Source organism: Serinus canaria, chromosome 6, assembly GCF_022539315.1.
Source record: "Serinus canaria isolate serCan28SL12 chromosome 6, serCan2020, whole genome shotgun sequence".
In the NCBI taxonomy this organism is placed as follows: domain Eukaryota; kingdom Metazoa; phylum Chordata; class Aves; order Passeriformes; family Fringillidae; genus Serinus; species Serinus canaria.
In genome coordinates this window covers 21,025,750-21,049,174 of record NC_066320.1, presented here as the reverse complement: position 1 = coordinate 21,049,174, position 23,425 = coordinate 21,025,750, and the positions used below count along the sequence as shown (strand labels likewise).

General features: G+C 57.2%; 5 protein-coding genes across 8 annotated transcripts; 2 read left to right on the top strand and 3 right to left on the bottom strand.

Moving 5' to 3' along the window:
- Positions 1 to 383: 383 nt before the first annotated feature.
- Positions 384 to 4,286, bottom strand: SLC25A28 (solute carrier family 25 member 28). The gene is made up of 4 exons (XM_030241448.2): positions 3,961 to 4,286; positions 3,622 to 3,850; positions 2,789 to 2,845; positions 384 to 1,493 (listed from the first exon to the last, which is right to left on the bottom strand). The coding sequence occupies exons 1-4, from the start codon at positions 4,261 to 4,263 to the stop codon at positions 976 to 978; spliced, it is 1,107 nt and encodes a 368-aa protein (XP_030097308.1). The 5' UTR covers positions 4,264 to 4,286; the 3' UTR covers positions 384 to 975.
- A 586-nt stretch (positions 4,287 to 4,872) lies between these two features.
- On the top strand, positions 4,873 to 9,916 carry ENTPD7 (ectonucleoside triphosphate diphosphohydrolase 7). Of its 2 annotated transcripts, none has more exons than XM_030241447.2 (12): positions 4,873 to 5,008; positions 5,085 to 5,252; positions 5,331 to 5,536; positions 5,619 to 5,769; positions 6,141 to 6,244; positions 6,315 to 6,371; positions 6,637 to 6,785; positions 6,862 to 7,028; positions 7,791 to 8,115; positions 8,209 to 8,294; positions 8,411 to 8,572; positions 8,714 to 9,916. In XM_030241447.2, exons 1-12 carry the CDS (start codon positions 5,001 to 5,003, stop codon positions 8,940 to 8,942), a joined length of 1,812 nt encoding a protein of 603 aa, XP_030097307.2. In that variant the 5' UTR covers positions 4,873 to 5,000; the 3' UTR covers positions 8,943 to 9,916. The 2 variants fall into 2 exon arrangements, with proteins under 2 accessions (XP_030097307.2, XP_050832533.1); XM_050976576.1 differs by having other exon boundaries at positions 6,859 to 7,028.
- A 554-nt stretch (positions 9,917 to 10,470) lies between these two features.
- Positions 10,471 to 12,220, bottom strand: ATP6V0E2 (ATPase H+ transporting V0 subunit e2). The gene is made up of 4 exons (XM_050976578.1): positions 12,033 to 12,220; positions 11,906 to 11,953; positions 11,547 to 11,692; positions 10,471 to 11,271 (listed from the first exon to the last, which is right to left on the bottom strand). The coding sequence occupies exons 1-3, from the start codon at positions 12,218 to 12,220 to the stop codon at positions 11,599 to 11,601; spliced, it is 330 nt and encodes a 109-aa protein (XP_050832535.1). The 3' UTR covers positions 10,471 to 11,271; positions 11,547 to 11,598.
- Positions 11,674 to 17,020, bottom strand: LOC127059048 (cytochrome c oxidase assembly protein COX15 homolog). 2 transcript variants are annotated; one of them, XR_007777938.1, is made up of 10 exons: positions 16,759 to 17,020; positions 16,124 to 16,246; positions 15,703 to 15,889; positions 14,618 to 14,785; positions 14,334 to 14,415; positions 13,866 to 14,020; positions 12,852 to 12,965; positions 12,400 to 12,595; positions 11,906 to 11,953; positions 11,674 to 11,692 (listed from the first exon to the last, which is right to left on the bottom strand). XR_007777938.1 is itself a non-coding variant. In XM_030241446.2 (8 exons), the coding sequence occupies exons 1-8, from the start codon at positions 16,980 to 16,982 to the stop codon at positions 12,464 to 12,466; spliced, it is 1,185 nt and encodes a 394-aa protein (XP_030097306.1). In that variant the 5' UTR covers positions 16,983 to 17,020; the 3' UTR covers positions 12,300 to 12,463. The 2 variants fall into 2 exon arrangements, 1 of the variants encoding a protein (XP_030097306.1); XM_030241446.2 differs by lacking the exons at positions 11,674 to 11,692; positions 11,906 to 11,953 and having other exon boundaries at positions 12,300 to 12,595.
- CUTC (cutC copper transporter) lies at positions 17,013 to 21,748 on the top strand. Of its 2 annotated transcripts, none has more exons than XM_050976577.1 (9): positions 17,013 to 17,117; positions 17,425 to 17,496; positions 17,567 to 17,626; positions 17,749 to 17,958; positions 19,121 to 19,156; positions 19,515 to 19,648; positions 20,213 to 20,240; positions 20,655 to 20,760; positions 21,290 to 21,748. In XM_050976577.1, exons 1-9 carry the CDS (start codon positions 17,054 to 17,056, stop codon positions 21,429 to 21,431), a joined length of 852 nt encoding a protein of 283 aa, XP_050832534.1. In that variant the 5' UTR covers positions 17,013 to 17,053; the 3' UTR covers positions 21,432 to 21,748. The 2 variants fall into 2 exon arrangements, with proteins under 2 accessions (XP_050832534.1, XP_030097303.1); XM_030241443.2 differs by having other exon boundaries at positions 17,017 to 17,117; positions 21,320 to 21,748.
- Positions 21,749 to 23,425: the final 1,677 nt, after the last annotated feature.

Here is a 23,425-nt window from a genome sequence, read left to right as displayed (position 1 = left end):
ATTCCTGTGCTGTTCCTGACACACAACCCCTCCTGCCAACATCTCCATTTGGAGCAATTTGGAAGCATTTTGAAGACCCCCCAGTCAGACTGAGGGTTTGGGACTACCTTGCCAAGGCACATAAACCTCAGCTTCTCCTCCAGGGTCACAACTCACACCAGCAGCAGGCAATGGACCATGAGCCAGAGGGGATGGGGTCACCCTCATCCCTGCATGCTGCCAGGGTGACTCGGCCAGAGAGGCCCCCTTCTCCCACCACCACCCCCAGACTGCTCTCCCCTCCACTGCTCTGGCATCATCAAAAGAGCTCAGCACCAGGCACAGTCAGAAAGGCACAGTGCTGGCAGCTGGGCCATGCTGGAGGCAAGAATGGGACATGAGGATAGAGCAGAACTGTTTTTATTGGAGGTGTCAAGAGCAGGAACAAGAACAAACCTACAGGCTCCCTCCTCAAGTGCCATCCTCCCCTCGCCCACCACCACTACCACCACCACCACCGGGGCAGTCAGCATCACGTGTGCGTGCTACGAGACAATGGCCAAGACTTGCACTGTGCTTCAGCCAAAAGCCAGACAAAGCCCCCAGCATCCTGCTGTCACCCCCTCCTTGGTGACTGCGAGCTCAGCTTGGCCCTGCCAGGGGCAGGGCAGCACGTTCACCTTCCCCTCTGAGCAGGGCTGAGTTTTGCGTGAGATGCTGTGGTTAAGGGAAGTCGGGAGCACAGCTCCACTGAAGTGCCAGGGCATGTGACCTGGGCTGCAGCTCCCAGTGGGACATCTCGGAGGAGCCCAGCAGAGAGCAAGCTGGGCAGCCTGAGCAGGGCTGCCACAGCCACAGGCAAAAAACGGCATCGCTGAACCCCAGAGGGCTTCGCTGCCCCCTCTCTTCAACACAAACCAAACCAAAAGGGAGAGGGGTCAGAAGACACACCAGGAGGGGATGTGAGACGGGTCTGGAATGGCGTTTGGCTCTGCATCACTTGCCAGCCCGACGCTCCTCCTGGCGCTTGGTAAGGATGTATTTGAAGAACTCGTACACGGACCAGGCGATCGCCGTCGAGGGCATCTGAAAGATGACTCTGGCCTGGACCCCTCTGAAGTAGGCGGTCACCCCGCCCACCTGGTACACCGTCCTGAAGGCATTAGCCATGCCTGTGATGTGTCCACTGATGTTGGAGCTCAAGGCCAGGGACTCCTGGGTGTTGAGCAGTGTTTTGCAAACGTCCAAAGGCGTAGTGGCGGCAGCAGCGACGGCCCCCGCGCAGGCTCCAGAGACCACGTGGGAGCCTGGGTTGTACTGTCTGTGGGGGTTGAGCTGCTCTTGCAAGAACTCATAGGTCATGAAGTGAATGGCTTGGAAGGGGATGTTCATGGTGAGCTGGGTGGTGTAGCTGCGGTAGAAAGCTCCGGCCCCTTCGTTGCGCCACACAGCCCGTACACAGTCCATCACATGCTGGTAAGGCGAGTTGTACATCTGCATCCTCTGCTTCACCACTTGGGACAGGCGGTGGCAGCAGACAGGACCCAGGCACGGAGGGGAAGAGGAGAGAGAAGGGTAAACACAAAGCCAGGCTTCCTCCAACTGCTTGGAGTTTGGTGACACTGGCGTAAGAGCTGAAGAGAGACAACTCGAACCACTGGTGCCCACGTGTCTCCAGACAGGACACCAGCTGTTTAAATCTGCTGAGGCATCACTCTCACACAGACATCTCCACTATGAAGCCACTCACATGCCACAGCCTCAGGGAATATCCTGATATCCCATTGCTTACAATCCAGATGCACCCTTGCTCCTGAGCAACCAGTGTTTTCCCTATCCACTGCTGCAGAGCTATCACTTAGTCAGAAGAACTCCCTAGTATCCAGCCTCTTATTTCCCAGACAGCTCTTGATCTGGATAAGACTGTCCCTCCCCTGCCACCCCCACTGCAGCCCAGAATATCCACAGCTCACTGCAGAGCCCACTAGCCAGGAACTGTTAGCAGCCACTGCCAAAATGCAACCACTGTGGGCAAGGTTCAGAGCCAAACCCCCCTCAAACATCCAAGAGTGGGACAGGGAGAAGCTCCATGACAATGGTCTGGCAGCTGCCTGCTCCTCAGGGTCCCTGTCATGCAATGGGGAGGAAGGATCTGTGCCCACATCAGCTGGAGCCTGCACTATCACAAGCCCTCCAGCTGTCAGAGGGAAAAATACCTTCATGACTGGCCTTTCCACATTGCTTCTCCTTCTCCCACCACTTCCATGGACTCAGTAAAATTACTAACTCTCTATACCTTTTTCATATATACCAGGCTCATCAAAATCAGCATCTTCCAGACATTTCACAAGATCTCCCTTCTCCCAACTTGTCTAGCATGTTTTTATACCCCACTCTTTTAATCTTCCTCTTGAACACAGGCCCATGACTGTACCACCTCTTCCCTAGATCTCAATACACCAGTGCCCAGCTTCCACACACTTGGAATGACTTTGGCAGTGCCAATCACATCTCTGCTGCCTTCTCTTCTGCTCCAGGTAACAGTTCCCAGCCAAACTCCTGGATGAAAGGCCCATGCCCTCCCTCACAGCTCCTCCTAAAGCATGGTTTGCTGTGCTCCCGAGTTAATCTCTTCTACCCACCCTGCCCATAACAGGCAGACACCAGGGTCCCTAACTGAAGCCATGGGCCCCCAGAGAACCCCTGCAGTCAGGCAAGAACAAGAGCACTCTTTGTGCTACAGAGGGGACCCAAGAGGCTTGGGCAGACCCTGGTTCTCCCCTCCCTGGCAGGCCAGGACCATCATTACCTTCAGCAGGGTTCATGGCTGCATCGTGGAGCAACGTTGCTACACACCCGGCTGCACCTGCAAAACAAGAACTGCCACATGTGAGGGGGGCAAAGGTGAGGGACCCTGGGGCTTCACCACAGCCCCAAGTCCCTTGCCAAGGCACAGGAGGAGGCCCATGAAAAAGGTAAGATCTGAAGGCAGCCTCCATCTCCCTTCCAAAAGGCAGGCTGGTCCTCAGGGATTCCCACCCAGAGTGAGATAGAGAGGGAGAAGATTGTGACTGGCTGCCATGTCCCATGGGGTGACCAGGACTCATTTGTGCCCACTCCTTGGGGGACAGGGCAATGCCACCAGCTGGCAGGGATGCCCATGGTGAGTGTCCCCATGTCCCACGGAGAAGCCCTCTGGCACTGGCTGCATGCCTGGCAAGGGCGGAACGTGCTCTGCTCTCCCCTCAGCCCCATGCTCCCCCTACTGTGGCGCGTCCTTGAGATGAGTAATGGGCACCACGGCGAGACGGGCTCCAAAACCATGTGGCACTCCTGGGGCGAGCTCTGGCACTGCCGACCCACGGGGCCACGGCCAGTCCCAGCTTGTCTGCAGGCGGCTCCTGTCTACCAGTATCCTTCCGAGCCAGGGCCACTAACCTGCTTCAGGCCAGATACCTGGCAGCAGCTCTGGCAGGCGCGGAGCGGAGCTTCCCCGTGCCCGGCACCGTGCGGCTGGCTCATGGCTGGAGAGAGCACAGGGCTTTAGGACATCCACGGCACCCCGACCCCGCGGCGGGACCTCCCTACCGCCAAACCTGCCGCTCCCACCCCGATCCCACCCGGGCGTGGCGGGGCCGGTACCGTTGGCCACATGGCTATTGCCCCCTGCGTGGATAACGTCGCTCAGCGTCTTTTTTAACTTCTCGTAGCAGGCGAAGTAGAGGGCGTGCGCCGGGCCGGCGCCGGTGGCGGTGATGTTCAGGCCGCGCATGGGCCGCCAGACGCCCTCGGTGCGGGCGATGCGCCACAGGGCCTCCAGCACGTTCCGGTAGCGAGCAGCGGGCTCCGGCTGCAGGCTCTGCATCCGCGTCTGCAAAACAGGGCGGGCCCGGCTGTGCGTCTCGTCAGACCGTGCCCGGGGCTCCCGGTGTGACGCCCCGGCCCTCACCCCCGCTCCCCGCGCCCGCGCGCCGCCGGCACCTTGACGCAGTCGATGGGGTACATCACGCAGTGCTCCATGACGCCGGCCACGGCGCCCGCCAGCATGTGCGTGGACACGGCGGCGCCCTGGGGCAGCGCCTCGTAGTCGGGGGCGGGCGGGGAGCGCGGCTCGGGACCCCCCGGGCCGGGACCGGGACCCGGAGCCACCTCCGTCTCCGCGCCGCCCCGCCGAGCCCGGCCCGCGCCGCCGCCGCCCATCAGCAGCAGCAGGACGCGGCCCGACTCCGCGCTGCCCCGCGCGCCGGGGCCCGCGCCCGCCCCCGCTCCCGCCCCTAGCTCCATCGCGCCGCAGCCGCCGCCGCCGCCCCGACCCGCGCCCGCCGCGCCCCGCGCCGCCCCGCCCCTCCCCGGCCCCCATTGGCCGCCGCCGGCCACCGCCCGCCCCTGAAGCACGCCCATTGGCTAGGCAGGCCGCGCACCGCCCACGCACACCGCGCTAATTGGCCGCCGGCGCCACGGCTCTGGCGCCGCCACTGGCCGGCCGCTTCCTCTGGCGCGTTCGGGCGCGCTGCCCGTTGGCGGCGGGGACTGCCCGCCCTGCCGGCCCTCGCAGCCCATTGGGTGTCTCAACTTCGCGCCCCGCCCTACCGCGCAGCGCATTGGCGGACGCGCCCGTGACCTTTGGCCCGCTCGCCCCGCCTCTCCGGGGGCCCAAGAGCCGCCATTGGCGGGCGACTCCGCCACTCTGGACGTCGGAGCGTGCTGTGTATTTGGACGCCCGCGATTGGCTGGAAGCCTGCGCGCACCGCCTCCCGGCGAAGGTCGGACTCGGGAGCAAGGGCGAAGCCGGGCACCGCCCCCGCCCGCGCGCGGGGGGGCGCGTCCCGCCCAGTACGATTGGTCTTCGGGCAGCATGGGCGTGGTTCCAGCAGGGCGGGCGGAGCCGATTGGCAGCCGTGGCGCGGGAGGCGGGGCTCCGTCCGGCGGGGCGCGGCGGCGGCGGCGGCCGGTGACGTGTCCGCCGGTGCCGGTGGCGGTGCCCGCAGCGGCGATGCGCGGGCGGGCGGCAGCGGGCGCACATGGCCAGGTGAGTGCGGCCGGGCCGGGAATTCGGGGCCGGGGCTGGCGCGGTGCCGGTGCTCACCAGTGGTCTCTGCCCTTAGGGTCGGTGTTTTCTGCCTGTCGTGGCGCTCGGTGGGACCGTGCCCGGGGCCGCGGCAGCGCCCGGCTCTGCTGGGGCTCGCTCTCCTCTTGGGGCTGCTCCTGCTGCTGGCGGCCGCCGTGCCCCGCCGCTGGGCCGCGCCGCCCCGCGCCTCCCGGCGGGACGAGAGGTGAGCGGGGACTGGGCTGCCGGGGAGCGGGGTCACGGCCGGCCGCCGGTGCTGAGCCGCCGTGCCGCCGTGCCGCAGGTACCTGGCGCGGGCGGAGGAGCTGACGGCCACGGACACCGAAGACTCGTCCCTTAATTACGGGGTGGTGGTGGACTGCGGGAGCAGCGGGTCCCGGGTTTTCGTCTACTTCTGGCCCCCGCACAACGGGAACCCCCACGACCTGCTGGACATCAAGCAGATGAGGGACCGGAGCAGCCGCCCCGTCGTCAAGAAAATTAAACCCGGTGCGTGCTGCCCTTCTCCGGCCCCGAGCCCGAGCCCCCGGCACGGACGGGGCGGGCTGACTGACGGCGCCTTCCCCGCCAGGCATCTCCGTGACCGCGGCAGCCCCCGAGCAGGCGACCCCGTACCTGCGGCCTCTGCTGCTGTTCGCGGCAGCGCACGTCCCGCCGCGGAAGCACAAGGAGACGCCGCTGTACATCCTGTGCACGGCGGGCATGCGGCTGCTGCCCGAGCGGTGAGTTGGCCGCCCTTGTCAGGCGAGCCAGGGATGCGCTGGGACGCCTCAGCCCCGAGGAGGAGCAAGACAGCTGCCTGCTCTTGGACCTTGCGGGAGAATCGAGAATCCTGTGGGGGGGAATTGAAAAAGGAAAGGGCACATGTTAGGGGCGAGTGGCAAGGGATGCAGAAGGATAGTTTGAGCTTGCTGGGAGGGAGCTGGGAGGAGATGCTTTTGACTGAGGATCTCAAACAAATAGATCTATTTTTCTTCCCCAAAACATGCTGGCTGCTGCAGCAGAACTTGTGGGGTTGAACGGGGTCTGTAGTGAGGTGATTCCTGGTGTCTTCACCAGCATCAGCATTCGTCCCTCTCCTGCACCCTTGCAGGCAGCAAGCTGCAATCCTTGAAGACTTGGTGACAAATGTGCCCCTGGAGTTTGATTTCCTCTTCTCCAAATCACACGCAGAAGTGATCTCAGGGAAGCAGGAAGGTAGGAGCTGCCACAAAGCACTGCTTGTTCCTCTTTGGTATGTTGTAATGACTTTTTCTGTCTTGTGCAGGTGTCTATGCGTGGATTGGCATCAACTTTGTCCTGGGACGGTTTGATCACGAGGATGGTGAGTCTGGCTGCTTGTAGAAGAGCTGGGAGGCTCTAAGCAGAGCATGCTGGACTTTGTACCAGTGCTGTAGCTAAGATCAACGTCTGGAGTAGGCAGCAGTGCCTGGCTTCTGTCATAAGTGTGAAACTTTCCTGGACGTGGGAGGTGATCCTTGCAGGTGACCCTTGGGAGGAGCCCCCTGAGGCAGCAGTGGGGTGATGGTGGAAGGGAAAAGATGCTGCCCCGGGCCCTGCCTCTTGCTGACATGCTGCTGTGGTTGCAGAGGAGGATGCAGTGGTCACCGTAGCACTCGGGGACCAGGGGAAGTCCCTGGTTCGGAAACGAACAGTTGGGATCCTTGACATGGGAGGCGCCTCCCTGCAGATTGCCTACGAAGTGCCCGACTCCGGAGCCATCTCCTCCCCACAGCAGGTGCGTGTCCGGTCCCCGAGAGCAGCTCCTGCCTTCCCTGGACTGCTGCTGATCATGGACTTATCTGTGTCAGCAGGACGAGGCTGCTAAGAGTTTTCTGGCAGAGTTCAACCTGGGCTGTGACGTGCAGCACACTGGCCACATGTACCGTGTCTACGTCAACACTTTCCTGGGCTTCGGGGGCAATTTTGCCCGGCAGCGCTATGAGGAACACGTGCTGAACCAAACCTATGTGCACAACCGGTATTGCTGCCTCACCTAGTGGTGCCCCCACTTGAGCATTGTGAAATGGGGTGCTGGTTCCTTCATGCTGTGCTCTTCCCTTTGGATTTGCCTCGCAAGCTGCCTGTGGTGATAACAGCTCCCACAGCCACGCTGGCAGCAGCTGGTGCCTGGGCTGGCACAGAGGGCTTGGCTGCTGCTGTTCTCGAAGCCTGGCAGGTGTTATCAGTGCCACAGCTCCCTGCCTTCCTCCTTCTCTCCTTGCGACAGGCTACAGGGAGGCCCCTCCTAGTGGCTTTTGGCTTTTCCTGCTCTGACTTTCCCTCCTCCAGCACCGATTCACTCAGCACATCTTTCCATTGCATCCCCACCTCGAGCTCTCCTGTCTCCTGTCTCTCCTTTCCTTCCAAGAGCACTACATGAAGCTGTCGCCAGAGTTGGAGGCTTGGTGCCCAGGTACTCCTGTGCCAGGAGCAGCCCCTGCCTCCAGATCCCCAGGGGCTGTGCAGAGGCACAGATCCCCATGAGCTGGGTGGGGTGGGCCGTGCCTTGTTGCACCCTACAGGTGCTCAGAGCATGTAGCTGCAGGCCAGCATGACAGATCTGGTGAGTTCAGCCTTAGCAGGAGGTGGCAGGGCAGGCACTAGTTCTGCAGGGTACAAGAGGACACAGTCTGGTCTGGTGCAGAGAGTATCTGGATGTGGGACAGGGCTAGATTAGGATTTTGGGAGGTGGTATAGGACTCCCTGTACAATTGCCATTTTTTCCTGTACTGTTTTTCAGCCTGCACAACCAGCAGACAGGGCTGAGCCCCAAGATGCCCTTCTTGGACCCCTGCCTGCCTGTGGGGCTGGAGGACACAGTGGTCAGGGGTGGCCAAAGCCTGTACATCAGGGGGCGAGGGGACTGGCAGGCCTGTGCAAAGCTGCTGCAGCCCCTCCTGGAAGGGTCCAATGGCAGCCATGCCTCCCTGGTGGAGACCTACAAAGCACCCATTGACTTCAGCAACAGCGAGTTTTACGGCTTCTCAGAGTTCTTCTACTGCACCGAGGATGTGCTGCGCCTGGGGGGCCAATACAGTGCCCCTACCTTCACCTCTGCTGCCCAGGTGGGTGCTGCCTCAGCCCAGGGGAGCTGGGCTACTCCTGGGGTTGGGAGTGAGGGTGGTTTCTCTTCTCTGAACCCCAACTTCTTCCCCCAGGAGTACTGCAGCCAGCGATGGGAGGTACTGACTCAGCGTTTCCGTGGTGGCCTCTACTCGGCGCACGCTGACCAGCACCGGCTGAAGTAAATGGACTTGCTGGGAGGTGCCAAGGCTGGACCTCCTGGGGGCCTTTTGCTGGGGTAAGGGACTGCTGCAGTTATTAGTGTCTGCCTGATGCTCCTGTGTGTTGTGTCCGCAGGTATCAGTGCTTCAAATCAGCCTGGATGTACCAAGTCCTTCATGAGGGCTTCCAGTTCCCACTGGACTACCCCAGCCTGCGCACAGCCCAACTGGTGTATGACCGGGAGGTGCAGTGGACCCTGGGAGCCATCCTCTACAAGACGCGATTTCTACCGCTCAGGTACATGGGCTGCCGGGTGGTGTCACACAGGGAAGGATGGCTGGGGAGGAGCAGCAGTAACTGCACTGGGTGAGGGCTCTGCATGGAGCCTGGTGGTACCCCACTGCATCTCATGGCCAGTCCTGACATTCCTCTCCACAGGGATCTCCGTCAGGAGAGCATCCGGCAAGCACACACCTCCTGGCTGCGCCTCTCTTTCGTCTACAACCACTATCTGTTCTTTGCCTGCATCCTGGTCGTGGTGCTGGCCATCGTCCTCTACCTCCTGCGGCTGCGCCGCATCCACCGCCGGCAGCTGCGCTCGGCCCAGCACACCCTGCTCTGGCTGGACAAGGTGGTGGTGCCGCTGGGCCAGGGAAGCGTGCCGTGATGCCAGAGGTGCCCAGCATCCAGTTGCACCAGCAGAACTAGGACTGGCTGTCAGCCTGGACTCTGAGAGCTTGGACTCCTTCTTTAAGACCATCTCAAAGTCTGCACTCCATCATCTCTGCATCAGAACCGGAGTCCGTGGGCTGAGGCAGCTATGGGCATGAGAGCTTTCCTCTCCACCTTGTCCCAGTCCTAATCTTTGCATTCCTTGGCCTCTGGCCTTTGCCTCACTGCATGGTGTAGAGCAAAGTCCTCTGCCACCAGCAGGCTCAAGGCTGCAGCCCTGGCAGATCTCTCAGATAACAGGACACTATCACTGAGGCAGCCAACCCAGGGCTTGGGCCTGAAGTACTGAGCCACCCCATGACTCAGCCAGCTGTTTGCAGAGCAACCTGGTGAGGTGCTGTTGTTCATCACCTGGGGTGGCCTTTTGCAGGCCCTGACAAACCTGGGACTGGGAGAGCAGCAGGCACCAGCTAAGTTACTGCAGGAAGAAGGTAAACCATGAGTTCCACCAGGCTCCTCTGCCCAGGCTGGCTCCTCTTGGAGTATTCCTGAAGAGGTGTCCTGCTTTTGCTATGTCTTCCCTCTGAGGACAATCCTACAGTCCTACCCAACATCCCAGACTGAGCCCTGAGGGCTAACTGATTGATTCTTGAGACAACCCCAAAGTGGATTATCTTCTTTTCACACATTCATTCCCTCCTGGGCACAGCTGCCCTGTGCTGTGCCAGGCACTAGTGTCAGGACTCGTGGGCTCCTTCCTCCACGAGGGCAGGCTGGGCCTGCCCCTGGGAGAGCCACCTCAGCCCAACACAGCTCACAGCCCTAGGACAGGCCAGGGCTGAGCTGTGCACACAGGCACAAACCTTCCCTGGGGCTGGAGCCCCACCGATGGTCCAATGAAGTTTGTCACTTTACTGAACTCAGCTGTTCCCATTCCTGTAGCAATAAACAAACCCCTTGAGCCATCCAGCACTGTCTCATTTCCTAGCGAGCAGCTCCCAGCAGCGATGGCTCCTGGCTGGTGGCATGGCTGGGTGGCTGCATGGCTGCACAGCTCTGCTGCTGCTTCCTGCTGCCACACTGGGATGATGGAGCTCCTTTCCATCCTTTGCTGCCCTCTTCCTAAGAGGAAAAGCCTGCCCACTAGAGCCCCTCCAAGATGTTGGTCTCTGCTTTTTACCTTACTCCCCACCTCTTAGCTGCCTGGCAAAGAGGCTGCTGAGCTGCTCCAGCACCATGGAAATGGTCCCAGCACAGCTGCAAGAGGCTGGGCAAATACCCAGTTCTCCCTCTAGCATACACAGTTCCCTCCCTGTGACCCTGGTCCCACAGCATGAGCACACAGGTGGCATCAAGGATAAAACTCTCCATGCACCGGTGTGCTGCTGACCTGCTCAACAGCTGAGGATCCCAGCCTTGTTCTCATGGGGCAGGAACAGTGCTGGGGAAAGGAAAGGCCTCTGAATAAGGCCAAGAGTCTTGCTCAGTCTCAAAGCAGCAAGTGACTCAGCCTCCAGCATGACTTACTAGAAAAAGGATTTATTTCCACAACATGAGTTAAATGACACAGACAAATAAATAAATACAGATAAATTATCTAATAAATAAGGGGAAACCTGAAACACAATGCCCTACTTGGCTCTTCTCATAACCTGGACCCATCTTGTGGTGGAGATATCTAAACACTACTGCAGCTGTCTCCCTGCTCAGGTGGGAGACAGCCATCTTTTCGTCCCTACCAGCAGTCCCCAACACCTCCCTCACCACACCCGAGGGGGTCTGCACACTCCTCCAGGGTCAACCCTTTGTTCTTCCACCCTCAGCCAGAATCTGCCTTAGCAGGGACCACCCCCACCACAGGGGACTGCTCACTCCACAGAGGATGCAATGGCTCCTGTGTTCTCATGCAGACGGGCAGCCAGTGAATGTAATAACCAGGGAAGGGGAACTAGCTGGGCAGCTTGGGCTAAGATCAGGGGTTTCACGTGGGGACTAGGGCTGAACACACCAAGAGGGCAGGACAAGCACTGCTGGGACAGGATCCGCTGGCACCACACACAGACCCCTCACAGGATGGTGCCCAGTCACTGCAGCACTGGGCCAGCTGAAGGGATCTCTCCCTGGTAGTGTGGCTGCTCCTAGGGCTGGATTAGTAGGCCCTTGTACAGGGATGCTGTCTGCTGTGCCTCGGGGCCCAGCCATCCTGTACCTCGGGGTCCAGGCTGCAGTGCTCCAGGTGTGCTTGGGCAGCGGGTCCAGCCTCTGTCCAGCACCTCTGGGGGCTGTTTGGTACAGGAGGGTAGAGGCTGGAACAGCTACAAAAGCTGGGGGAGGGAGAAAGGAAGAGAAGTTAGCACCAAACTGCATTCATGAGGGAGCTCCCACAAATTTGAGAACTACAGTGCTTGATTTGCTCAGGCCCAGCATACAGCCAGCACCCCCACACTGGGACCAGCTCACCACAGCCATGCATTAGTGTCAAGCACTGAAGCCAAAGCATTTCCCCAAGCCCAGCAAGGGCTGAGCTGCAGCTCCCTCCCCAGGCAGATACAGGCAGGCAAGCAGGAACTTCTGCCATCCCAGTTCTCTGCCCACTCACGGTGATGGATTTGATGGGGTTCTCTGTTGAGGCGCCAGCTCCCAGGGGCTGCTCACTCCCAGAGGAAGCGCACGTACCAGATGGTCTCGTTCTTCAGCTGCGGCCCGAACAGGGGGTTGGCCTGGGCCAGGATGGCGATAAGCCAGCTGCAAAGGGACGCAACCCGCCGTCAGCCGCCCTGGCAGCACCAGAGCGCCAGGAGCGGCTGCTGCCCCGGCAGCGATGGGCCGGGGAGGGAGGCGGGCCGCAGCCCGGGGACTAGCCTCCATCCATGGAGGACGCTGGACAGCAGCCACCGGTCTCGGTGAAGCCAGCGGAGGTGGAGGGAAAGGGTACCAGGCCCGGCCCGCGGTACTTACAAGAGGTAGCAGCACACGGCGGTGGTGACCAGCATCGTGATGATCACCCTGCGGAGACAGCGGCGTTAGCACGGGAAGGCCCAGCTCCAGAACCCCCGGCCGCGGTACACCCCGAGCCCCCACTCACCCGCGGTTCGGCCCCTTGGGCACGAACCAGGGGGCGGCGATGCCCACGAGGCCCCAGAAGGCGGAGAAGAGGACGAGCGGCAACGCGAAGCTGTGCGCCGTCATGGCCGCTCCGCTCCGGACTGCGCCCCGCCCACTGCCGCGCCACGCCGCCAATCCCCGTCCGGAGCGCGCCGCGCCGGCTCCCATTGGCGGATCCGCTCGGCCCGGCCCGGCCCGGCATCCCTCCGCAGTTCGCTCCGCAAAGGAGCACCCAGCCAGACACAGCCGCTTCACAAAACTCCTTTATGTTACAAAGTTCGCACTCGCACCCGCCGCCACCGCGGCCTCCCGCGCCAAACCGGCTGGGCGCACATCGCCCTGCGCACCCGGGGCTCGGCTGTCCCTGCGTCCGGCGGTGCGGCTCCCCGGAAGGGCTCCCCCTCCGGTGCGTTACTTCGGAACTCTCCGGAGCTCGCTCATGAGCCACAGCGCCATGCTGAGCAGGGCCAGGGAGCCCGACTGGTGCGTAGCAGCCACAGGCGTAGGGACATAAAGCAGCAGGGTACTGATGCCCAGGCCCACCTGCCAAGAAGGGAGAAGAGATAAGAGCAGTTGTGGATGCATCAGGGATACCATTCCCAGCACAACATGTGGTGTTAGAAAGGGTCATGGCCACACCATGAGCCACCCGAATACTGTGTATGCAGTATGGTGAGGTGTGGGGTATAGGCAGCTCCACCTCTCAGCTCCAGACTCTTGGAGCCAGCATATAACCAAGTGGGGTCAGGTCTGCCTTGTGAATGTGCTAAAAGGAGTAGGAAAAAAATAAGGGCAGTACCTGCATGCAAGCTACGGCCAGTAAGGAAGTCACAGCCATCCTGGTCCTTCGAGGGAGTGGGATCTTCCTCGAGAAGAAGTACAGTGCTGTGACAGCTGTGATGGAGGCAATTCCCTACAGAAGGGAAGGGAAACAACCACTCTTCAATGAAAGTTCAAGGGAAATGGATGCAATGGCCTTTAACTGCCTTCCATGCAGTAAAAGAAACTGTGTGAGCAGTATTTAACTAAAGAAATGTATTAATGGCCATGACCAAATCCTAGAGCTCCCACACCATCAGGTTAACAACCCCGAAATTTAACTGAACTTACAGAGACTTGTCGTTTCCTCCAAATGAATGCTTTACTTTTTAACAGCTTCTCTTCATTAATTCAAGTCATTAGAGATTGTGTCTGCCCTCTCTCCAGCTGCCACCTTGACAACTGAAGATGGAAGCTGTCATCTAGAAAACTGATCTAACTTCCACACTCCGCTATAGTTCACTAGTATAATCTTGCTGTGCAGGTCACCCAAGGTGACCCAGCTTAATCTTTCTTTTTTTAGTCTTAGCCACAGCTTAGCTCACAGCAGTGCTGCCAGTGGTATTTAATATCCGGATTGCTCTAACTAGCTGAGATATACTCACAGGGCACTACTGTGCAAAACAAGTTCAGAAATGCTGCAGGAAGCATTCAATATCAGGATTTCCAAGTTTTAGTTCACACAGCTTTCCCAGACATTTCAATAGCAAGGACTACCCCACACTGTAGCTCATGTTATGGAAAAGGAGAATCAGAGAGACAAAGTGTGTTACTTGCGTAGGAGGAAGAGCTCCTTAAGGAAGAAGGCCACACTGAAAATAAAAAACAATGTTAAACTTCCTCTTCCTGCAGAAGCAAACTGGTAAGACGCTCTCAGGCCCTTTGGACACCCTGAAAATCACTCAAGCTGACAGAACCACAGCCCAAAGAAGACAGCTTGGCTGCTGCAGGCAACCAAGAAGCAGCCCAGACATATCAGGAAGACAGCACTTACCAAGATCCTGTGATCAAACTGTACAGTTGTAGGATTCTCAAAGATATTTCTCAGCACGGGGGAGAAGGCAAGGAGGTCATCTGGGATCCAGCGCTCCCCCATTTTGGGGAAGGAATTGTACACAAGGCCAGCATCCAGCCCTGCCACAAAGGCACCTGCAATTCCAGAGCAGAAAATGAGACTACCAGAGTAGACAAAGGTGTCACTCCAGGTTGCACAGCTCTCATTCAAGAGCTCAGCTTGATCCTGAATTTCTTTAAGCAACACATACAGAGATCACACAGCACAGGAAGGCTGGAAGGTGACTCTCCACCTGCCCAGGAAAGACAGTGAGGAGGTTTTTGACTCTAAGATCCCTGACAGCAGCAGTTTTCCCAGAGAATGGATAGGGTTGCTCATAGAACAGAAGAAAAAGCCAAACCAACAGAGGGGAATGAGTCACAAACAGGACAGCAGAAAGAGCTTTACCTGAAAGAGCAGTAAGAAAAATGAGAGCTGTAGTGCCATGAGCATACTGTCTCAAGCGAAGGAGCTGTTTGGTTTCTGGCAACTGTAAAATAAAAAAATAATAATTATAAAAAAGAAATAATCAAGGTATTTCCAGAGTGGGTATTTGTAACACTTCAAGTATTAGATCAGAGTCAGGAACAGAGACTACAAGAGAGGCACCATCAGCCTTCACATCCTTTCCTTACCTTCACATCACACCCCAGCCCTCTGAACTGACACTGCCCTGACACAGCACTCTATACCTTGTGTAGTGGAAGCAGCAAAGACAGCCCTGTCCAAAGGCTGGCAGAGTACAGGACCAGTGCAGAGCCCAGGTGTGCTGCCAGACGGTACTGACTGACCCGGGGGATGTCGTAGGAGTCTGGCTTCTCTTCCAGACCACTCTTCACCATGTACCATCCCAGCAGCCCCTAACAAAACAGGAGAGGGCTCAGAGCCAGACAGGACAGCAGCAGCTACTAAAATGGGATAAACATTAGGGGTAAAGTAACTTGTTTCCTTTACTTTCAACTTACTACCAGCACTGACACACTCTCATGGCACCACTGACACCAAGCTATCATGAATCCCACTGTCTTAGTTATGCTAAATCAGAAGATATCAAACTGACAGAGGGCAGGCTTAGATTAGGTTTTGGGAAAAATTCTGAGCTGTGAGGTGTTGCCACATTTCTCTTCACAGAAAAAAGCAAGGCACAATTTTTCCCAAGAATATTTCTGGGTTTCACATTCTCTGAACCTCGGAGAAAGGAAAAACAATTCTTATCTCATTTGCTGTGCCTGTGTTTGTGCAAAAGCAGAATGCAATATGGAGACTGTTTACCGAGAGTGATGGTGTTTTGTTTCCTTGGCCTATCAGGGCCAAGTGTATGTATATGTGGGGGGGGGGGGGAGGGACACGACTCTTGGCTGACAGTCACGACAGTCAGAGCAGTGGTGTGCAATTGGGTGCTTGGCAGATTCAGTTTAGATGTAATGTAATATAATGTAATATAGTATAGAATAATATAATGTAATATAGTATAAAATTATATGTAATGTAATATAGAATAATAATAGAATACATTATAGAATAATATATTATAATAAAATAATTAATTAGCCCTCTGATATCAATAGAGTCCTCCTCATCATTCCTCTCCTTCGTCGGGGGCAAAAATATCCACTAGAGAGAGGGTGGTAGGCACTGGAACAGGTTTCCCAGAGAAGTTGGATGGAGCTCTGAGCAAACTGGTGCAGTGAAAGGCACCTTGGGTTCGGGGGCTAAAAGGAGATGCTCTGTAGTGTCACTGAGTGAGCTCAGAGGCTGTCACGGTGCTCGGTCTCACCTGGAAGCAGACGAGCGCGCAGAGCGCAAGCACGCGGCCCTTGAGGGGCGGGCTGAGGCAGCCGCGGTGCCAGAAGTAGGCGGCGGGCAGCAGGTAGGCCAGGCCCACGGCACGGCCCCACATGCGGTGCGAGTACTCCATGTACCAGATGAACTTGAACTCTGGCAGTGTCATGTCGTGGTTCAGGCTGTTAAGGGACAACAAAGCACCTGTTTCACAGCCCCCCGCTCAACTCTGCACGACATCATGGGATCACCTTCCTCTGAGAACGGCAGGGAACAGAGGAGCCCCCACCAGGCAGGCTTTGTGTGCCTTCCCAGTGATTTCAGACAACATTTTCCGTCTTACCACAGGTGCATGAGTGGCTCAGTTGCAGGAGGGATGCTCTCAGCCCACCCTCCTTCCAGTTTTGCACACTCACATTTTAAACTCTGGGAACTGCTGGTACTTCTGGAACTCGGCTTCCCACTCCTGCTGCGTTCGGGGGGGTTTCATCTCCTTCACCAGGTGCCAGTCGACCATAGAAAGGCCTGATTCTGTCAGCCTGGGAGCAGAGACACGAACAGGCACAGCTCACTCCCTGGCAGTCAGCAAATCTACGGAACTGAAGCGAGAGCTGTGGGCTGCGCAGCAACCCAGGAGCTGGGACTTTGATGGTCCTTGTGGGACCCTTCTAAGTCAGGATACTCTGTGCTTCTATGGTAACTCTTAAAACCCTTATTCAGACAATCCTTGAGCTCACAACTAGGAACAGGATGGAGATGAGAGAGTCTGAGAATGCCCACACCCAAAATGACGATAAACGCGCAACAGTTGCCCCGCAGTGGCATCCACAGACCATGACTCCGGTACTCCCAGCCCTGTCCCACCACGTTCCCTTGCAGGCAAGAAGGGAAGGCACGGGAGGAGCTCTCACAGGCTCTCTCGGTGCGGCTCTCGGTGTGCGGACAGCCGCAGAGGGTCACCGGCGGTGCGGACCGGAGGGCACACACGGACGGCTGCCTCCAGGGCCCCGCTCTGCGCCCCCGCCGGCGGGGCTGGGGGTGCCGCGCTCACCTGGTGACGCCGCCCAGCACCACGGCACCGGCCACGGCACCGCTGCAGACCAGCAGCCATCGCCCCACGGCGGGCGGCGGCGCGGCGGGCTGGGGCGCCTGTTGCAGCAGGCGGCGCGGAAGGCAGAGCGGCGGGGGGAGGCGGCCGTGTGCCGGCGGTGCCGGTGGCGGTGCGGACCCCCCCCACAGCAGCCGCCGGGCCCCGCCGCGCGCCGCACGCAGCATCCCGAGCCACCCCGGAAGTGTCGCCGCCGGAAGCGCGGAACGAGCACTTCCGGACCCGCCCGGGCGTCGCCATGACGATCGCACGGCGCGTGACCGGCAGCGCAGAGCAGCGACCCCCGCGCGCCGCCAGCGCAGGTGCTGAGGGCGCGTGCGGGACGGGGGCGGAGCCCGCCCGGCGGCGGGGGCGGGGCCGAGACGCCCGAGGGGCGGGGCTCGCGCGCGCCGCGCGCCGGCGTGGGCGCGCCCGGCTCGCGTCCCGCGCCTCCGCCCGCCCGCGCGCCAACGGGCGGCGCGGGCCCCGGGCCGTGAGGGGGCGGGCCCGGAAGCGTGGGCGGGGGGCGGGGCCTCAGGCGGAAGCGGGGCGGGCCCGCGGCGGGGCCGGCGCGGCCCGGGCGAGCGCCATGGGGTGGTCCGGGGTGACCGCGCCGCTCCCGTCCCGCAGGCATGGACGATGGGTTCCTCATGGAGGTGTGCGTGGACTCGGTGGAGTCCGCCGTCAACGCGGAGCGCGGAGGTAAGGCCCGGGAGCCTCGCGGGAGGGGACTGCGGTGCGGCGGGGCCGGTTCTGACGCGTCTCTCCGCAGGTGCCGGGCGGATCGAGCTGTGCGCGGGCCTCGTGGAAGGAGGGACCACCCCGAGCATGGGTGAGCCGCGCCCGCCTCCGGGCCGCCTTCCCCTTTGGTCTCCCTGCGCTGCCCTCCGTCCCGCTCGGCTCCCGCCGCGGCCGCTGCCGGCCGGCGCTGAGCCGCCCCCGTCCCGCCGGCAGGGCTGCTGCAGGTGGTGAAGCAGTGCGTGCGGGTCCCGGTGTTCGTCATGATCCGGCCCCGCGGCGGGGATTTCCTGTACTCGGACCGGGAGGTGGAGGTGATGAAGGCCGACATCCGCCTGGCCAAGCTGCACGGTGCTGACGGGCTGGTGTTCGGGGCCCTCACCGAGGACGGGCGCATCGACACTGAGCTCTGCACGGCGCTGCTGGGTGAGGGCGAGCTCTGCCAGGCAGAGCTCTGTGCCTGGCGGCGTTCTAGTGATGCTCCGGCTGATGCGGTAGAAATGTACGCAGGGCTTCGATCTGCGCATCTTGACCGCGGTCTTGCCATCTCTTTCCACCAATTTCGGTTTCCTACCTTACCTGTGAGACATTAACTACTTTAGAAACTTTGCAGGCCGAGGGCCACAGCCCCAAGCCATTCAGGCAGAGTTTGAGGTCACCTGGGACATAATAGCAAAGTGTAGGAAGGCTTAGGTGAGCTGCTTTGACCTGTTGAGTTCTCTCTCTCGTTTTCTTTGTCCTTTGTTCTTTATGTCCTTGCTACAGGTGTCTAGGATTTGTATCTCCTGGACTTTGGCCTTGTGTGTAGCTGGCAATTCATCTTCATTTTTCTCTCTTAACACACACAGGGAGAAAAGATTACAAGAGAGAGGTGTGAACACATGAAAAGCTACTGAAGCTGCAGTGGGGGACTGTTAACCCAGACCACTAACATGCAGAAGGAAATTCTCTTTCTTGCTGTATGTTTTTTGGGAGCTACAGCCAAAGCTAAAGAGGCCTGGGCCTTTCCTTGGTGATGTGGTGCTGAGGTTCTCAGACGAAGGGGAATGTGATGTAAGGAGTGCAGCAGAGGAAAAGTGTCGTGCCAGGACTTAGCAGGGAGCAGGTGGATGTCTTTTTGTAGAAATAAATAAACTTTGCTCAGTAAGTAGAGGACCTCTGGTGAAGTTTGCTGTGGTCTGAAAGCAGAAATTGTAGATAGTGAAAGAAATTACAAAAACCAGCTCCCCTGCTTCCAAAGAGAATGGTCCTGGCCTTTCCCCAGGTAGATGATACAACTTCCCTGCTTCCTTCCTGCCAAGAAAGTCATCTGTGGTGGGCAGGAGGGTTCTGTATGTCCAAGATAGGATGGGGGATTTTGGTGTTACCCATAAAACCAAAGCTTTGTTGCTTTCTCATAGGACAGAAGAACTCTTTCCCATGAAAAAGCCTGGATGAACAGCATTGTTCCCAGCAAGAATGGGGACTCTCAGAGCTCCCCAGGAATGGCTTGAGAAGCCTTTGCCCTCTTCCATGTCATGTGTGTTTCTGGTTCTAGCACAAAGGACTCTGTTCCAGCCCTGACTGACCACGTGCCTTTTTTCCGCAGCCGTGTGCCGTCCCCTGCCAGTGACATTTCACCGCGGTGAGTTTGCAGGGACAGCAGCCCTGGGCAGGGGCCAGTGTGTGTCCCACTGCTGGGGAAAGGAGGGGCTGGGAGGGAGCTGAGCTTGGTCTTTGGAGAGGGAGAGCTCTGCAAAGCTCTCCCTCTGTATTACCCACAAGAGAAAAGGTCCGGGGGCTCAGGTTTGGGAGCTGTCTCATTGCCCTGTGAGAGAGGAGGTGGTCCTGGCACTGCTGCAAGGGGAGTGTTACAGTCAGGAGCTGTGAACCCAGGGTGTGAGCAGGACCCTTCCTATTGCTGCCTTTGGGGATCTGGCTGAGGGACAGGGCTTGAGCACAATGAATGGAGCGATTGCTGAGCTGCTGTTCTCATCCCTCAGCCTTTGACATGGTGCATGACCCTCTGGTGGCACTGGAGACCCTGATTTCCCTGGGCTTTGAGAGGGTATTGACAAGTGGCTGTGACAGCTCAGCACTGGAGGGATTGTCCTTGATTAAGAGGCTTGCAGAACAGGTGAGTGCTTGCTGTGCTCTGCTGGGTTACTGTGGCTGCTCCCTGGCTCTGCCTGCAGGCAGCTGCTTTATGGTATCCCTCATTTCTGGAAGGGAATTCTGTCAAGGAGTGCTTGGCTTTAATCTATTTCCCCAAGTCCATGCAGGCTGGGCCCTGAAGTCTCCCACAGCAAAAACTGGTTGGGTTCTTGTTTGTAGATTTGGGGAGGGTGGTGGGAGTTGGTTTTAACAGCTGGCGTGATGAGCCCACACAAACAGCAGAGTGGGGTCCCTGCTGAGTGTCTTGCAGTTCCTTTTAGGAAGGTGCAACAGGTGAGGTAGCAAGGTGGGATGGAGAGGTAGGAGGGAATGGTGACAGGTTGTCTTAGCTGTAACCAAGTTCTTTTCCACTTTTCATTTTAAAACATGAATAGTACAAAAAAGATGGGTGAGAGCTCACAAACTGTAAATCATGGTGACATCCATGAGCTTATGGAAAGTGCTGCATTTCTTTGCTGCCTCACAAATGCATGTGTGGATCTGGTCCTCAATAATATCACTGACATGTATGTTACTCTTCTTACAGGCAAAGGGCAGAATTGTGGTGGTGCCAGGTAATGTTTGTCATCTATACCAGGTCCTGCAATCCTTAGTCTTTCCTTGCTAGCCTCCTTGTTCTGGATTCCTTGCCCTGGAATCCACTTTCTGATCTGGCTTTCTGAGCCAGCTGCCCAGGAGGAGCAGCTCCTGTGCTGGTGTGAGTAAAGGCCATGCAGCCTGTTGGGGAGGGCAGAGCCCTGCAGCTATTGCTCCCTGCAGGATTTGGGGACAGCTCTAGATCTGTGTGAGAGCATGAGCCAAGGCTTCTCCTGTCCCTTTTCACTTGACCATGTCTCTGTTGTCCCAAGGGCTGTTTTTTCCCTTCAGTGTGTATGGCTCCTGTCCTTAAGTGCTGAGGGCCCAGGGTGGTGGCAGGTCTGGAATAGTGTCATCTTCTCGGTGTGTGACATTGAGCTTGTTCCCACCAGGAGGTGGCATCACAGAGCGCAACCTGCAGAGGATTCTGGAAGGCTCCACTGCTTCTGAGTTTCACTGCTCTGCTCGCTCAGCTCGGGACTCAGGGATGAAGTTCAGGTAACTGATTATTTATGTTCACTTTTTAGCAGAACTCTCTGAGGGAAAGGCTAATGAATATGAGCATGCGTTTGTAGAACTGGCATAAATTTCAAACAGCTTCCTGAGTGCTAGTTGTGCTTTTATGTTTGGGATCGTGGTGCCTGGTACTGTGTTCTGCGGTGTATGAATCCAGCGGTGCGCCTCACGTGGACATGAGTTCCATGCAGAACCAGATCCTTGGGGCATTTCTCTTGTTACTGCCACCCTAGGACTTCTGAGGGCACTTGGGAAGGTGGGTTGTGGTGTAGTTGCCTTAGATTTTTAACTTAAGCACGTAGGATTTGGCAAGCCAGTGAGATGTGCTTCTGAAAATTGAGTGAGGAATGGGCTATATTTGTCCATAGGTCTGCACTTCTTTAGATTGTTGTTCTTTCTGTTACTGTCCCAACTTAGGTTTGGGTGGCACCATCATTGGCCAGTGCTGAAGCTAGGGGAAATATTGTGGGTATTTTTCTTGGTGGATCTTACTCATCTGTGTCCCCAGCAGGTCACCACTAATCACTGGTTTTCCTGACAGAAATCCGAACGTTGCCATGGGAGCGTCCTTCTCTGCCCCCGAGTACTCCATAAAGGTGGCAGACGTGGCCAAAGTGAGGACCCTGAACGCCATTGCCAAGAACATTCTGTAGTGGAGGGCACCGTGCTGGGCCAGGAGCAGAGACTCCAGGGTGTGCCCTGGCACATGGACTGATGGGCACTGCTTCCATCCTCGGGCTGCAGAGGATGTGCACTAGGTGATGGAGCCTGACACCTCTTCCCTTGGCTTCCCCTGAAGTCCCTGGCCTGGAAACTTAACGTTGGCCATTTTAAATAAAAGGACTCATTTCCAGATGTTGCAGCAGCAGCTATTGGGCAGCATTTGGGAAGAAGGGAGGTGAGCAAGTAGGGGGACTGAATTGTGTAGCACTGCATGTGATTGTCAAATAAACACTGCAGCTGCCCCCCCTCTTGCTGTGCTTTTCTAGAGTTTATTTATGTTTTCAGGTAAGACTGTGACCCATGTTGCATAGCCTGAATTAGGACCCTGTTGTGCCAGAGACTGCAGTCACATCCAGAATGCCAGGGTGGGAAACACCTTAGCCACAGTTGGGAAACAAGGCCTGCAGTGGTCAGCCGGCAGCATGGGTGGGGATTAGCAATGCAGCAGGTGTAAGCGGTGAGAAGCACCTGACTGATTGTGAGGAAGCTGTGAGCCATGCTGGGCTGTGGGACCTCAGTGCTCAAGGTGGGGCTGGCGTATGCGATTTCTTCGGAGGACAAGCTGCTTTTTTAAGGGAGTTTCCAGATCCTTGTCCGAACATAAAGCATAAACTGCTTGTTTTCCAGACAGCATTTGGGGAATGTGCCTGTTGGATCATTGCTGCCTAGTCAGGATTGAAGCCTCAGACTCAGTTACTTTGTAAAATACCCAGGGAAAGATTTAAATGGTATCAGAGTGGTGCATTAGAAGATTAGAGTCCTAGAAGTAAAGCACCTCTATCCATGCTGCCTGCTCTTCTGTAAAAGATACAAAGCTGAAGAGAATCCGTCTGAGAGCCAAGACAGTGGACCTCAGGAAGCAAATGCTGGGTTTTCCCAGATTTCCCATCTTGGCAATAGCTTACAGCCTGTGAGGAGGTATTGAAAAAATGTGATACTTCACAAGGTGGCAGCACCTTTGTCACCTTAAATAGAATCACATTATTGAAAACCTATCATCAAGACTATGTATTTTCAGTTTAAAGGGTACATCCACTTTTTCACATGGATCCATCAGAGGTGTTGGAGTCTCCCAAAACACCTTCGGAACTTAAGTTCTTAACAGAGGGGCTGGGAAGGGACTGACTGCATAGTGCTGGTGTCAGAGCCTGCTTCAGCACTGACAGATGTGCAGGCTGTAGGAAGAATCCAAACTTGTAAAGAGTGATTCAATTTATGATTATGGTCCATAGAGAGTTTGTAAGAGTTCATGGCTTATGTTGAGATTTTATGAATCATGGTCGTGATTATGATACTGGTAGACCTGTTAAGATTGGGCTACCAGTATCATAATCACGATAATTAAGGTGAGAGTATTCTGCTGACCAAGCTGCCTCATGTCTTTGAACATGAGGTAGAACATGACAAGGCAGAGAAACTCTTCAGAGAAGATATGAGCAGTGAGGGCTGGAGCAGTTGGGCTGATTGTCTGGCAGAGACCTCTGGATCAGATGCTGTGTGAGACAGGCATGAATCAATACCTAGTTTTGAAAAGATATAACATGCTGTATAACAGGTGGATAAAGAGAGGAGAGCACAGGGAAGCTATGGTATTGCTGGCCAAAGAGGTGCTACGTAGATTACCTTGCACCCTGTGAATGTTTACTGGGTATTTTAGTGGAGGAAGATTTATGGAAGGAGCTGAAGGACAGTAAAGCTTTGTGGGTTTTTAGGAGGAGCATGCCCCAGCACGAGGCAGGGAAAGTGGGTTATGCTTGCTTTGAATATCAAAGAAAGTGGAATCCTGTGCTGAGGGCAACACTTCAACTCTGAGTGAGAGACCGAAGCCTCATCCATGAAGATGAGCTGTGACCTGTACTAAAAACTGAGATAAGCAATGGGATGGGACATTATGTAGGAAGGTGTCATAAACAAGTGTGCCCCT

Coding starts and splice junctions, on each gene's coding strand:
- LOC127059048 (XM_030241446.2), bottom strand. CDS start 16,982: ATGCTGCGTGCGGCGCGCGGCGGGGCCCGGCGGCTGCTGTGGGGGGGG. Junction 16,247..16,758: donor GTGCTGGGCGGCGTCACCAG/GTGAGCGCGGCA, acceptor CTCTGCTCCCAG/GCTGACAGAATCAGGCCTTT. Junction 15,890..16,123: donor CAGTTCCCAGAGTTTAAAAT/GTGAGTGTGCAA, acceptor GTCCCTTAACAG/CCTGAACCACGACATGACAC.
- ENTPD7 (XM_050976576.1), top strand. Junction 5,253..5,330: donor GCCTCCCGGCGGGACGAGAG/GTGAGCGGGGAC, acceptor GCCGTGCCGCAG/GTACCTGGCGCGGGCGGAGG. Junction 8,295..8,410: donor GCTGACCAGCACCGGCTGAA/GTAAATGGACTT, acceptor TTGTGTCCGCAG/GTATCAGTGCTTCAAATCAG.
- ATP6V0E2 (XM_050976578.1), bottom strand. CDS start 12,220: ATGGGAGCCGGCGCGGCGCGCTCCGGACGGGGATTGGCGGCGTGGCGC. Junction 11,954..12,032: donor CCCAAGGGGCCGAACCGCGG/GTGAGTGGGGGC, acceptor CTGTCTCCGCAG/GGTGATCATCACGATGCTGG. Junction 11,693..11,905: donor GCCGTGTGCTGCTACCTCTT/GTAAGTACCGCG, acceptor GTCCCTTTGCAG/CTGGCTTATCGCCATCCTGG.
- SLC25A28 (XM_030241448.2), bottom strand. CDS start 4,263: ATGGAGCTAGGGGCGGGAGCGGGGGCGGGCGCGGGCCCCGGCGCGCGG. Junction 3,851..3,960: donor ACCCCATCGACTGCGTCAAG/GTGCCGGCGGCG, acceptor CCTGTTTTGCAG/ACGCGGATGCAGAGCCTGCA. Junction 2,846..3,621: donor CAATAGCCATGTGGCCAACG/GTACCGGCCCCG, acceptor CTTGTTTTGCAG/GTGCAGCCGGGTGTGTAGCA.
- CUTC (XM_050976577.1), top strand. CDS start 17,054: ATGACGATCGCACGGCGCGTGACCGGCAGCGCAGAGCAGCGACCCCCG. Junction 20,241..20,654: donor CAGAATTGTGGTGGTGCCAG/GTAATGTTTGTC, acceptor TGTTCCCACCAG/GAGGTGGCATCACAGAGCGC. Junction 20,761..21,289: donor GACTCAGGGATGAAGTTCAG/GTAACTGATTAT, acceptor TGTCCCCAGCAG/GTCACCACTAATCACTGGTT.